General features: G+C 37.3%; 1 protein-coding gene across 2 annotated transcripts; it reads right to left on the bottom strand.

Annotated features, from left to right (window-relative positions):
• Positions 1 to 1792: 1792 nt before the first annotated feature.
• On the bottom strand, positions 1793 to 7459 carry LOC132189326 (serine/arginine-rich splicing factor RSZ22). 2 transcript variants are annotated; one of them, XM_059604017.1, is made up of 6 exons: positions 7332 to 7459; positions 6324 to 6422; positions 4822 to 4910; positions 3019 to 3241; positions 2719 to 2832; positions 1793 to 2102 (listed from the first exon to the last, which is right to left on the bottom strand). In XM_059604017.1, the coding sequence occupies exons 2-6, from the start codon at positions 6410 to 6412 to the stop codon at positions 2066 to 2068; spliced, it is 552 nt and encodes a 183-aa protein (XP_059460000.1). In that variant the 5' UTR covers positions 6413 to 6422; positions 7332 to 7459; the 3' UTR covers positions 1793 to 2065. The 2 variants fall into 2 exon arrangements, with proteins under 2 accessions (XP_059460000.1, XP_059460002.1); XM_059604019.1 differs by having other exon boundaries at positions 2719 to 2823; positions 7332 to 7453.
• Positions 7460 to 15008: the final 7549 nt, after the last annotated feature.

Below are 15008 nucleotides of genomic sequence, written 5' to 3'. Positions count from 1 at the left end.
CAAATCTTTTTTCTGTTTTTTCTCTCCATGTTCTTTTTCTTCCAAATTTTTTTTCCTATTTTTTCTCACATGTTCTCTTTTTCCCAAAATTTTTTTTACTTATAATAATATATATTTTAATAGAATAAATAGAAATATAGCTAATCAAATGCAGAGACATTTAAAAATGACTTAGCTAAACTAGATAAAAGTGAATTTTAAAAAGCCATGTTATATAAAAATATGGCTCCTCCATTGAGAATGCTCTTAGGTTTATAGGAACTCACAAAATCATCAAAGATTAGTCTAAATTCAAATTAATTCCTTCAAAATTCTCAACAAATTACAACTATCGTAGGAATTTCATAAGGGTAACGTCCGTTCTTTGTGCCTCTATTAGGATTTCTATATTACTATCAAAATAGAAAGAAGCAAGAAATAATTCAATATTAAAGAATTAACTTCTGTTGACGGTGGTTTTTTAACATTAAACTTTCTCGTATAACATCTAAGACATGCAAACATAAAATAATTCGATAGACTTCAAATAACTACGCATCACATTAAGATGAAATTTCCAGTAAATTTGGTACAGGCGACGAATTGTTGGAATGTCCCCAATTCTCTCGTGCCTCTAAAGCATCGAATCAAAAAACAATCAAATATTCAAAAAAAACGAAAACCACTATCAATAGAAAGAAGGCTGGTAGCAGAGGGTGACAAATCTCCCCCAAAATCTACAATTTCGGCGTCGTAGGAAAAAAATAATGTCTGGCGGTGGGAGGCTAAACAAAATACCTTCCTATGACGGAGTGCTTCACTGCTTATAGTCGTAATGCATGAAGAGCAATAATCCCATTATACGAGAACTTACTTGTTAACAATGCAGTGAGAAGCAGAAAAATCAATCCAGTGCCGAAGGAAGATTAACCAGACCAACTACAGAAGCCACTTTAGCACTAAAAGCCAAACCAAAAGAGGCCAAATTGCCACAGATCCTCTCAAATTGGAGGAGTTCTTGATTTTCTAGCAACATCATAGAAGTAGCTGAGGCCACCACAAACTTTAGCCAAGGTCACCAAACCACAGCACGACGAACAACCAATGACCCAATAGATATTAAGGAGAGAAAAACAAAGACGAGAGAAGGAAATTAAAGCAGGCACATAATAGAATAGTATAAAAGAAACTTTGAACACTAATGTCAAAGCAATTCCCGCACCCAAATGAAGGTAAAAGTAAGATTCTTTTTGCTAGAGGTGTATGCTACTCCATTGGAATGCCATGCCAAGAGTAAGATTGTTCCCAACTTTTAATCACCATTTGCAACCCAATGTGATTGCAAGATTCAAAATTAATTACCCTCGCAAAATTAAAATCTTACATCCAAGACCACTTTTTAAACAAATCATAAAGATGCCTTCCCATGGATCATCATACACCTAGAAGTTTTTGTGAAATCCAACATTTTTTTTTTTCAAAAAAAAAAAAAAAAAAAAACCTCTTGTTCAAAGATAAACCCCAAAAGCCCCAACTTCTGTAGAACAGATACCAATACCTGCCAGAAGTGTTTGACGCAGCTCCTCAATCCTCTTAAGTTAAATAAAAGAAATCCACAAGAGAAGGGAGGCGCATCACAACTGGAGAGATTCAATCAAATAGAAGCATCTATAGAAGTAGAAGTAGCAGGCTGGGACCCACAACCATTCAAAATTGAAGATCCCAAAGCCGGGCAATGAACTACGAAATCCAGGGGAGTGCAGAAGCACATCAACAATGAAGCAGGACCAGATGACACCTCAACACCAAAAAAGAAGAAAAAAGCATAGGTTTTTAGCAACACTCTCATTGAATGGTCTTTAATAGATTCATAATGCTCAAGATATTCTCCTATAACGAAACAACATATTCTGCATAGAAAGAAAAAAATCCAACTCTAAATTAAAGAAAGAAAGGAACTTATCCAAACCCAAGAGTAGAAGCTGAGGGCGTCGCCCGATTTAAACAGTCATATTGAAGTCCAAGCACACTAATTAACAACCATTCCCAGTATCCTCGTAACACCGCAAGGTGACCAAGTCTGCATTCAGCTCCTGCTTCGGCGTCGATCCCTTAGACCATTTCTGCATAAAAATTGAGCAAAAACGAAGGTTCAATATAATTAATGAAACAAATTGAACTTTAAATTGACAAAACGTGCACTTTTCTGGGTGTGATAGTAAGCATGCATGTGAGAGTGGTCCAACTATTTAGTAGTTGAATAATCCATAGCTATTGCCAAAAGAGCAATAGTGCATGGGGTCAAGTTAAGCTCAGGAGGTCGAGTTTGATGCTCCTGTCCAGCAACCAAATTGAAGACAATGAACTGTTACAATTGTGTGAATAAGGAAATAAGGCATAAGGGAAAGAGTGAGCTCCTAAGTTTTACAAATTGACAGGAAAAAGTAGCAAAAACACAAATTCAGGGATGCTAACTGTCTATAGACACAAACACACATCGAAAGCAAATAAATAGTTAAGGGATGTGAACTGTCTAAACACACCGGTGCACACACCCATGCACTCACCACAAGACAAGACAACATATGCAAATAGTGAAGAGGGACTATCCAGTATGGTGACATCATGTCCAGCCATTTATTCCTAGGCTGTTAAACAACTAGCAACCTTCCCACAAGAGGGCTCCTCCTATCATTTAACTAAAGAAAAGCTTTTTAAGACCTGGCAAAGCAACCTCACCCATTAGCATATGGCAATTCCTCACGTGCACGATATGGTGGTGACCTACTGTAGCTGCGTCCACGAGGTGTCAAACTACGGCGTCTAGGGGAACGTCCACGGGGACTGTAACTCCTACACAGGAACAGATTGTGTCAAAAGGCATCGGACTGATAGCACATTTATACAAACCTAAATTGGAAAAGACCCTCATATCCGCCCATTTGCAGTTAAAGCAATCATATCAAATATTGATGCTAATAACAAACTTAAATCGCAACCATTATATTCTAAAAAGAAGACTATCCGACATTAGCTTACCTTCGACCATAACTTGGGCTCCTCCGATATCGAGGGGGAGTGCGACTGCGACGTCTTCCTGAACCGACACGCAGACGGCATTCACGAGCAAAATGACCAGGCTCACCACACTCATAACACTTCAAATCAGAGCCTCCAGAGCGACCACGACCCCCTCCTCCACGACCACCACCCCCACCACCTCTAGAGTTGTGAGAAAGCTCAACTCTCCAGCCATTCTTGCCTGTTCAAAACAAAAAATTAATAATGGCAGAAGATCTGTAAACTAGGTATAGTGCTTCTATGAATAGTAAAGAATACTTTGAACAAAATGCAAATAATTTGAACTACCTGAAAAGAGGCAGCACCAAACACAAGTAGAAAAAGTAAAGTAAATTGAAGCAAACTCAGACATGCGTTGCGAAAAGCATTTTACAGAAAGGGATAGAATCATCCCCTGTCAATCAACATTCTCAGACTTCTGCCAAATTCAGCGTTCAATAAATACTGAACTGGTGAGCCTGCCCAACAATAAATTCAAAGTATATATATGTATATAGTGAAATGAGAAATGCATCAGGAATAGAAAGCACTTCTAATAACGCATGAAAACTTAAAATGTGGTGACATTCCTTCTACAAAATTAGCCATAATAAAGTTAGCATTAAATTGGTTCACAAATTTCTATTTTCAGTAGATTAAATAATTTGGGTAAGAGGCAAATACTTCCAAATGATCTTTTCACAAGGTTTATAGAGCATACTTCAGTTTACTAGGGCACAGATTAGTCTACCAACGAGAAACCACACTTCCCATAAGTTGAACTTAGTTGCAAACTCTCACACAAGAAAAGTGCCTTTGCAACAGATGTTTAACTTGGTCACCAACACTCTCCAAGCGCTGTTGAATTCCTCTGCCGCATAATTATCACTCTTTACAACCAAGAGAATCATCAATTTGATAACAAGTTAAAGAAGGCCAATACAGCATGCCGTCTTGCACATAAAATTTGTAGTGGCGTATTAGAAGAAAAAGAGCATCTTCACACTCAGAGCTCCAATCACAAATATAAAATTTGTGGCAGAGAATTAGAAGAAAAAGAGCATCTTCACACTCAGAGCCTCCAATCACAAATAACAAAATTAAACGTGTTGGGACAAATAAAGACCAAACAAACAAAAATATATCAGCCAAAAAGCAGGCAAGTAATTCACCATCACTTTTAAACAATTTTTTTCCAGACAAACAGTTTGTCACAGATATGGACAGGTATAGTTAAGAAAGTTGAAAGTATCCATGTCTGACAAGTATTGGACACAGATATGGCTCAAACATGGCCAATACATGTTCACGAATTTAAACATTAAATTTTAACATCAGATATCTTGAGACATGGCTGAGATACTGCTAGAATATGGCTGTGACACAGCCATATACATAATTTATACTATACTGCATGAGTATTAGTTTTAGATGATATTTTAGAACCTTTTGGCATTGTTATTATCGACTAAATAAAAACATAATATGATATCTACTAAAAAGGATATTTATTGATAATTAGCATCTAAAAAGAGGAAAAAAGGGATCTTCTATCTGAAGAAATGCCTTGAGAAAGGGGAGATGTTTTAACAAAAATGGATATTTATTAATGATTAACATCAACCAACATTATCATATCCTAATTATTTAAAAATCGCTGCATCGCCGTATCCATATCAAATTGCCTTGTCCAGTGTCAGTAAAAGTGCTTCTTAGGGAAGAAAGTTAAAAACAAATTCAGTACAAGTATTACAAAAACTAAACAAATCATTCCAGACATACCATCTAACTCACGGATGGCATCATCTGCATCCCTACGGTCCTCAAAGTCAATAAAGGCATAACCTGGTGGTCTCCGTGCAACCCATACACTGAACAGGAAATCAGTAATTAAAAAATAAAATTAGAACAATCAATGGTCATCAGAGTAACTTCATAAACAACTTAAAATTATGATCAATAGTTAAAAACCTCCCAGAACTCAAAAGGCTCGCATGACACTACAGGTAACACGATTCCCAAAACATATAACCTCTTACTCATACAAGGCTGATTTTACACCCCATTAGACATTCTAGAACTTCTTTATGCTAGTAACACTCAAAATTGTTTAAAATTTAAGCATTTGTCTTACCATACCATGAAATTAGGTGAACAAGTCTAAAAATCAACCAAAATAAATTACAAATTGGCACCAGTATTATCCATGCCAAAAAGAAATGGCATGCATAAAACAAAAGGTTTCTGAAACTCAATTCAAGTGGTTATTGAAGTTCCTAACCAAGAAAAAGTAGCAATATATCGAACCAACCAATTGACAGAACAATGAAAGTTGCTAGAAATATTGTAAGTACATATTCTTTGAGGAAAGGCCATCCAATGGTGAATTGAGTGTTAACAAGCACACACAGCTGACAGTAAAATTTTCCAAAAGGCTTGGATTGGGAAAAGTTATCTTTCTAAAATTTACATTTACAACTTATGAGCACAAATACATTTCTCTATTAAAATGGCTATCTTCTTTCTTGAATCACTGTCACATTACATCTAAGCATAATAAAGGCAACAACAACAAACTATAATCTTAAGATTGATACTCAATATTCTCATTTGAAAAGAGAAATTATAGTATTAGAAAAAACAAGTTGATTACTTTAACTTTAGTAGCAAAGGCCATTTCATGGCTAAACATTAAAATGGGCCCGACAATAGCACAGCTAAATTAACTTACCTGATGATATTATCCCATAATATTTGATAAGAGTATTTCATTTTTAACTCGAGGTAAAAGCATGCACAAATAAGCACATAAATGAAAGAGAAATGCTAGGGGTCAATATCTTCCCCATATTTGGCTCATCTCATCTTACAAATCAACCATTAGATTTGTAGACTTATGTGAACTACATATAAGTCAATGATAAACCCCACAAATCCAATAGTTGATCTATTGAATTTGAGGAGAATATGAGCCAAATACAGGGACCTTATTGACCCCCAACATTTCTCTAAATGAAATGATTCCATCCATCAGCTTGCAAAGCTGTATGGAGAAATGAATTACAAAGTATGCAATAGACAAAAAAAACTTCCGAGAGATCAGCAGCATTAATAAAGAAATCTTCAAAAGTTAACAAGAGTAAGTAATCACTACTGAAATTTCCAATGTTTATAAAATAAAAATAATAATAATAATAATAATAACAATAATTTTTTTTTTTTTGATAAGTATAATAATAATAACAATAATAAATAAAGTAAAAGTGACTTTGAAATTATACTACCTTTCTATAACTCCAAAAACACGAAATTCATCTTCAAGATCCCGCTCAGTAACTCGTGGATCCAAGTTTCCAACATATATGCGAGTCATTTTCCCAAAACTGCCACAAAGAAAGGGAGTTAATCATATTAATTTGTGATTTACCCACACAATGTAATCCAAAAGTAGATGTGTTAAAACAATTTCCACCAGCTAGAACGAAAATTCTAGCCTACAAAAGCCATCTTTAAAATTGGTGATTCATGTTTTACGCTGTAAAAAAGGGGATAAACACAGAAAGCATTAAGCTGCAAAATAAGACTGCATGAAACGGTGTAAGAACTTAAAATGCACCTACATACGCTACTCCATTGAGCCCAAATGAAGGAATAATAGCAAAGCACAACTAGCCTCAAATCTTTATTAAAATCATAAAAGAAAGCATATCCTATCACGGATACAGAAATTTGCTTCATAGACCCATGAGAAGTTGGGATACACAAAATGGTTTGAAAATCACAATTACATAACACCAATACACTAAAATTAAAATCTAGTTACACGAAAACCACTTATACAAACACACACTTCGTAAATCTAACATGGTTAACCTACATTTTTCATACCCATAAAATAATACTGTAAATATTAAAGAGAACCCAATAAAAGCAATTGAAAAATTCTTACTTATCAAAAAACCCAACTTCTTTATGATTGTGCAATAAAATTAAAGAATGTTTCCATCAACGCAAAACGAGTGCGAGGTAAAAATTAAAGCTCTATCATTCATTGTATTTGGGGTTTCCAAAGGCAGCAATTTTTCCAATACTTTCTCTGGTTTGAAAGAAACTTGTTCCAAACCCTTCCTGAAATAATTTTTCTTCCCGAAACAAAAATTATCGTTCGAAATCAATCGTAAACGAAGACGAAAAACAAACAAGAAGCATAAATAGAGAAATAATTGTAACTAAACCAGAAGAAAATACGATGGAAATGGTGTAATTTAAGATTCACAGAGAGAGATCTGAACCTGAAGCAAATCCGCAGAAAAGAGAAACCCTAGCACCTCTCGTACAATTCCCCTTTTCTCGCTGCGCTTCAGTTCCGATTGGTGAACTGCTAGGTTTTTTGATTTTATAGTGGTGAAATTAGTATCCGAGCCCCTGTAAAGTTTAGAATTTGGTATTTGCCCCCGAAACGACCAACGACAGCTAGAATTGCGCAAATTGATCTTTAGGCCAGAAATGATAAACAGCAAGACGTTTGTGACTGGACACCCAGGTGAGTTGTGAGGACTGTAAAAAGCATTTGGGTGCGGCCCACTTAAATGAATGGTTAAATTTACTATTCCTCTAAAGTTTTAAGTATTTTTAAATTTGATGAACAATATATCTCATAATATTTCAAAAAAATTCAATTCAAACCCTCCGTTACTAATTTTCATCTAATTTAACAGAAATCATCACACGTGCGTCTCACGTGGGATTTCGATGCCTTCTATTCTAATTTTGTCTTCATTAAAAACTTATGAAATTTCGTAATTACCCTAAATTTTATAGATTTAGAATAAATGGTAATTACGTAATGTCATAGGTTTTAATGAGGGCAAAATTGAAATAGAGAGCATCAAAATCACACGTGAGATGTACGTGGGATGATTTCCATTAAATTAGGCAGAAATTAGTAACGGAACGTCTGAATTGAAAATTTTTGAAATATTATGGAGGTACATTGTCAATTTTTAAACATTATGGTTCGAATTAAAAAAACTCCTGAAATTTCAGGAGGGTAAAGTGAATTTTTTCCTAAATAAATTGAGTGTAATTCTCTACTTTTACTTTTTTTTTTGAATATACAGTTTAATAATTTTTTTTATTTTCTTGTTTATTTTTTAAAATTTTATTTTTCATTCTTTATCTAATATTTTCTTTACCATTAAAATCCTCTAAAAAATGGTGACAAGCAATTAAAAATTGTGAAAAATGGTTTTAAAAAAAGGAAGCGAACAAGGTATGCCACTTGTGTAAAAATGGGCAAGCACTATTGCAAAATATAGTCCTTGTGTATTTATAATGTTGAGAATAAGGTTGTATATTGAATCACGAAGTATAATGTACAGAAAGGGTCTATATATAGGCTAATAACACAAACTTAGTAGAATAAGGAAAGATAAACCTAATAGACTTAGAATACTAAAGAAAGTAAATAACAATAATATAATATTATTAACAGCCCCCCACAAGCTCAAGGTGGAGTGCGAGAGACCAACTTGAGGTTAGACACAAGATCACGAAAACGCCCTGGAGGATGTGACTTTGTAAAGATGTTTGCGAGCTGATTACGGGACGTGACAGAATGAAGGTGTAGTGAGCCCTAAAGAAGATGATGACGAACAAAATGACAATCAATCACAATATGTTTTGTCTGTTCATGAAAAGCATCATTATGAGCAATCTGAATAGCACTCTTGTTATCACAGTATACAGGAGTAGCAGAAGAAAGAGAGACACTCATATCCTGTAATAGCCATCGCAACCAAAGAAGCTCTGCGGTAGTGTCAACTAGAGCATGATATTCTGCATCAGTGCTAGATCGAGCAACAATAGTCTGTTTCTTACTTCGCCAAGAGATAAGTGAGGTGCCAAGTAGGAAATAATAACCAGTGGTAGAGCGATGATTTGTCGGATCACCTGCCCAATCAGCATCAGTATAAGCATGCAGCTGTAGAGGAGACTGAGAGGAGAAATAAAGCCCATGAAATAATGTCCCCTTCAGGTACCGAAGAATGCGGAGGACAACTGAGAAATGAGTGGAGTGAGGAGCCGCCATAAATTGACTTACCTGATGGACAGCATACGAGATATCAGGTCAAGTGACAGTAAGATAGACAAGACTCCCAACTAAATGCCGATATAAGGTAAAATCGTGAAGAGGCTCGCCATCATAAGGAGTGAGACGAGTATTAAGCTCAGTCGGTGTGTCAACAATCTTACTGTCTGTGAGATTGGGCCGAGAAAGCAGATCAGATATATACTTGGCCTGTGTTAAATAATAACCATCAGAAAAAAGAGGAGATCTCAAGACCAAGAAAATAGTTGAGAGGGCCAAGATCTTTCATCTCAAAATGCTGACTGAGAAACTGTTTAAGTTCCTGAATACCAGTGATATCATCTCCAGTGATAATCATGTCATCAACATATAGTAGAAGAAATATGGTACCCAAGTCTGTGCGGCAAATAAACAAGGCTAAATCATAAGAACTGATGAAGTAGCCAAGACGAGAGATAGTGGCGCTAAACTTAGCAAACCATGCTCGAGGTGCTTGCTTAAGTCCATATAGAGCTCGACGAAGACGACAAACCTTATTTGTAGGATGAGATAATCCAGGAGGTGGCTGCATATAGACTTCTTCACTTAAATCACCATTAAGGAAGACATTTTTGACATCCATTTGACAAAGTGACCAATGTCGAGAGGCTACAACAGCCAACAGAGCACGTACAGAAGAGAGACGAGCAATTGGAGCAAAAGTCTCCTCATAATCCACACCATATTCTTGAGTAAAACCTCTAGCCACAAGTCGAGCCTTGTACCTATCAACAGTACCATTAGAACAAGTCTTGATTTTGTAAACCCACTTACATCCAACCACATATTTTCCAAGAGGTAAGTCAACCAGATCCCATGTATTGTTCTTGTGTAAAGCATCAAGTTCCTCTTTCATCGCAGCCTGCCAAAGAGGGTTAGTGGAGGCCTCACGAAAGGAGTGAGGCTCATGCAAGGTAGCTAAGGCATGAAAGCAATGAAAATCCTGTAAATGGGATGAGAGAGATCTTACTTGGGTGGATCGACGAAGGTTAGGTGGTGGAGTGCAAACTGGATCCTCGGATGGAGCAGAACCCCGGGAGACAGGCGAAGAACTTGAGGACGCAGGCGAAGCGGCGTCGAGGGCATCAGAACCTGGTGACGCAGGCGAAGCAGCGTCTAGGGCATCAGATGACTGTAGTTCGAGTGAGAGAGATTCTGGCAAGACATTGGTGGTGGGAGTAGGAGAAAGAGGAAACTCAAGAAGAGTAGTAAAGGGAGGGAATGATGACATGCTGAATTTTCCGACTTTGTGGAATAGTCGATGCTCCCAAAAAACTACATGACGGGAGATGCGAAGACGACGAGACACAGGATCATAACACCGGTAGCCCTTTTGTTCCACTCCATATCCAAGAAAACAACACAACCAAGAACGAGGCTCGAGTTTGGTGCGCTCATGAGGCTGGAGTAAAACAAAACAGGCAGAACCAAAGACACGGAGATGGTGATATGAAGGGATAGAGCCAAATAACTGCTCGTGAGGAGTGCAATTATCAAGGATAGGGGTAGGAAACCTATTGATCGTGTAGACAGCCGTGAGAATGGCTTCACCCCAAAACGAGGTAGGAACAGATGTGGAAATGAGAAGAGCACGAACAGTGTCTAATATGTGCCTAAGTTTAAGTTCGGCTCGACCATTTGTTGTGAGGTGTCTAGACACGATAAGTGAGGAACAGTGCCATAATGTTTGAGAATAGCTTGAAAATCATGTTGAGTATATTCTAAAGCATTATCAGAACGAAAGGCTTTGATGGGTTTTGAAAATTGGGTTTCAACCATTTTGGCAAAAGTACGATAAATGTCCAATAATTCAGAATGAGATTTCATTAAAAACACCCAAGTGTAACGAGAGAAATCATCAACAAAAATAACAAAATAACGTGAGCCACTCATACTAGCAACAAGAGAAGGTCCCCAAACATCAGAATGAATTAAATCAAAAGAAGCAGTAGCATGAGACTCACTATTATTAAATGGCAAAGCCGGTTGTTTACCAAGTTGACATGAACTACAATCAAAAGGATTATTGGAAACTGAACCTAACAAACCCTTTGAAGCTAAAAATTGAACACTCGAGGCAGATGCATGACCAAGACGCGAATGCCAAAGTGCAAGAGATGGTGAGGACGAAGAGGCAGCAACAGAGATGCCTGTGGCGGGGAGATGTAAGGATGAGAGTTCGAACATACGCCCAATTCTACGCTCAGTCCCAATGGTCTGACTCGTACGAGGATCCTGTACACGCACACCAGAAAAGTAAAAAACAAGTCTATATCCAAGTTCACACTGTTGGCCAACAGAAAGAAGATTGAAGGATAATTCAGGCACATGAAAAACTTCAGGAACAGAAAGGGAAGGTGTATTGATAGTGCCTATATTTTTAATAGTCATAATGGAGCCATCAGCTGTGCGAATCAATGAAGAATGAGGTGAAGGTACAGATGTGATAGAGGAAGTAGGGTGAGGTGTCATGTGATTGCAACAAGTAGAGTAAAAAAACCAAGGGGAAGAGGTACCTAGCAAAACTGAGAGGACAGAGGAAGATGCATTACCAGAACGAAATAGAACGACCTGGTTGACTATTGTCTCGAAGTCAGCTACAGATAAGATGACACTGGATCCTGATGCGTGGCCAGAGGGAGTAACTGAAGAGAGAGCAGCTGGAGATGAACCACTCTCAGTATGAGCAACTGCTGCTGTGGGTGCATTAGATCTTCCCTTACGCCAACACTTGTCAATCGTGTGCCCTCGACGTCGACAATAGCGACAGTAATTGTTATCGCGAGACTTAGGAGAGAGTCGAGGAGTACCTGACCTATCATAATACTCTCGTTGGAATAACGAGGAGCCAGAGGATGGTGCAGCCAACACTGTATGACTAAGCTGAGAGCGCATAGTCTGCAATCTAGTCTCGGCACGGACAAGTTCGAAGATGGCAGTGTCCAAAGTGGGAAGAGGAGAACGATGTAATAGTTGCACATGAACAGGCTTAAAATCATCACGTAAGGCCATCAAAAATTGGTGAAGGCGATGTTGATATCTACAGGTAACATACATCTCAGCATCAGTGGGATCCTTCCAAATAGGATCAGAAACATCAATTTGGTTCCACAAGAATTGCATGCGGGCAAGAAAATCATTTATACTCTGACCAAATTCTTGCCTCAGATGGAAAAGCTCAAACAAAAGCTGATACTCGTGAGCACCGTCTACAGAAGAATAACGAGAAGCAAGCATATCCCACGCATCCTTTGCTTCATCAAAGTTACCAAAGAGTGCAGAAATAGATGAGACAGTAGTATTACAGAACCATGTAAGAATCTGATGATGTTTGCTATCCCAATCAATAAGTCGAGTGGTAAAAGCCTCATCTTCCTTAGAAGCTTCTTTAACTGGCATTTTGATCTCTCCAGTCACATAAAGCCAAAGCTTGCGGCCTTTAAGAAAACTACGCATAGATTGAGATCACACCATATAGTTTGTGCCATCCAATACAATTTGAACATGATGAAGAATCTCGTTTTGTGTCATCTAGAAGGCTCAAATGCAAAAATAGACTACAAATATGAAATCAAGACGAAAAAATAGGTAAGAAAGCACCTGGTCAACTCTGAAAGTCAACAAAAAGTCAACGGTCAAAGTCAATGTTGACGTGGCACTGATGACATGGCAAGATCTGACTTGAAGTTGATGACATGGCATAAGGTTGACGTGTCTCTGACGTGGCATGTAAGTTGACATGGCAATGATGACGTGGCAGTCTGGTGCGACGGTGCGTGTGGTGCATGCGCGAATGGTGGCAGCGTGGTCTTGGTGCGTGGATCTGATGCGCGAAACTTCTATGGGCGCATGGGGGCGCGTGCAGCGTTGTATGGAGGAGCTGGAGCCTGTTCTGGAATCATCGAGAGTACATCTATCAATCGGTGGCCTGGCAGAAGTGATCAGATCATCGTGGTGGCTGGTGGCGGAACGGCAGTGGCGGAATTGCCGAAATTTTGGGAGGCGCGTGACGGCGCGTGAAACGTCAGATGAAGCTATGTGCGGCGGCTCTGGGACGGTTGTCTTCCGAGCTTTCAAACGGTATAGTGATCCACTGAAAACCTCGAGGAGAAGATAGAGAACCGTGAGGAACAGAGGGAACGATTCGCCGGATAACACTAGCGGCGCCGGAAAAAAAAAAAAATTGAAGTGATTCAGAACCTGTGCTCTAATACCATGTTGAGAATAAGGTTGTATATTGAATCACGAAGTGTAATGTACAGAAAGGGCCTATATATAGGCTAATAATACAGACATAGTAGAATAAGGAAAGATAAACCTAATAGACTTATAATACTAAAGAAAGTAAATAACAATAATATAATATTATTAACATATAAAAAAAAATACGTTGAAGTGCTATTAAACCCTTTTAATTATAGATGTAAAATTGGGACAGTTATTAACCGCTAATAACTAACAATCATTAACCACTAACAATCGCTAACAATTGCCTACAACAGCATGGTGAATCGATCTAGTGAGAAGGCACTGTTTGAAGTTGTCTATGGAAGAACTCCGAGACTTGCAGTAAATCTCGCGGCCCTACCTAGGAGCTATTGTGGCAGCGGAACATTTAACTGAACAAGTGAAAGTCACCCAAGAGGGAGTTCGTCAATGTCTTAAAGAATCTTATGCTAAGTACAAGATGACAGAAGATTTTTTGAGAATGAGATCTTGTGATGGTGCATTTATGCAAGGGGCGACTACCAACTGGTACTTCTGGAAAGCTGAGGAACAAGAAATATGGTCCATGTAGAGTACTTACAAAGATTAGCGACAAAATGCATATGTCATTTGTAATGTCCGAGGAATTTATTAGGATGGCTAAAAATGCTTTAGTATAAATATTGATCTTAAGTTAAATCAAATATATTAGGAAAATATATTTGATGTCTAATTTAATATTCTTAGTTTGATAGTTAGAGCTAGTTTTGATTCACATTATAGATTTTTTGGCATTCAAAATTTGTGTAATTAGATTAACCGGATGCCTAAGAGTTAGTAGCAATGGTAATATTAGTGTGATAAACAATTTAATTGATTTAATTAGTTTAATGTAATATATATATATATATATACATAATGTAAAATCAGCCCTTCATAGATGAACATTCACTTGAATGTTATAGTACAAATACACATGGACGTGACGTGAGCTCTAGAACATTCAAGTGAATGTTCATCTATGAAGGGCTGATTTTACATTATATATATATATATATTTTGCAGGGACTTACGCCTACTGTCATCACAAACTCTAAAACATTCTAAAATGTTCTCAAATGCTCCACTTGCAGTTTATGATGTAAATATCACTTTCCCACTTGTTCATTCTTTGCCAATTATGTCATAAGCTTTTATAAAAATTCCAGCTCTGTCCCAAAATTGAAAATTCGGCCAATAAATAGGCCGGGCTGTACTTGTTCTCAATCACAAAATAAAATGCTCTCTCTCTCTCTCTCTCTCTCTCTGTGAGTTCAAGTGAGAAATACTTATAATATTTATGAGCTTCAAAATTTAAAAGCTTTGGAGCTAGTTAAAGGGGGAGTGCTAGTATAATTCTTTTATTCCTAATTTATGTCAATTCTAGTTATTAGAATTTAAATTATGTCGATGTTTAAATTGTTCGAGAAAGTGTGATTGAATATCTCAAGGAAGGATATTATATTCAACCATTCTCTTAAATATTACAAATGCGTTGTTGTGCTACTTAAATTTTATTAGGTATTTTATAATAGCGTTGTTGTGATGCCCAAGTAATATTAGAAGTTTTAGATAAATATTATATTAATGCCGT

This window comes from Corylus avellana, chromosome ca8 (genome assembly GCF_901000735.1).
Source record: "Corylus avellana chromosome ca8, CavTom2PMs-1.0".
In the NCBI taxonomy this organism is placed as follows: Eukaryota; Viridiplantae; Streptophyta; class Magnoliopsida; order Fagales; family Betulaceae; genus Corylus; species Corylus avellana.
Note: the sequence above shows the minus strand (reverse complement) of the source record. Positions and strands in the feature narration are given on the sequence as shown.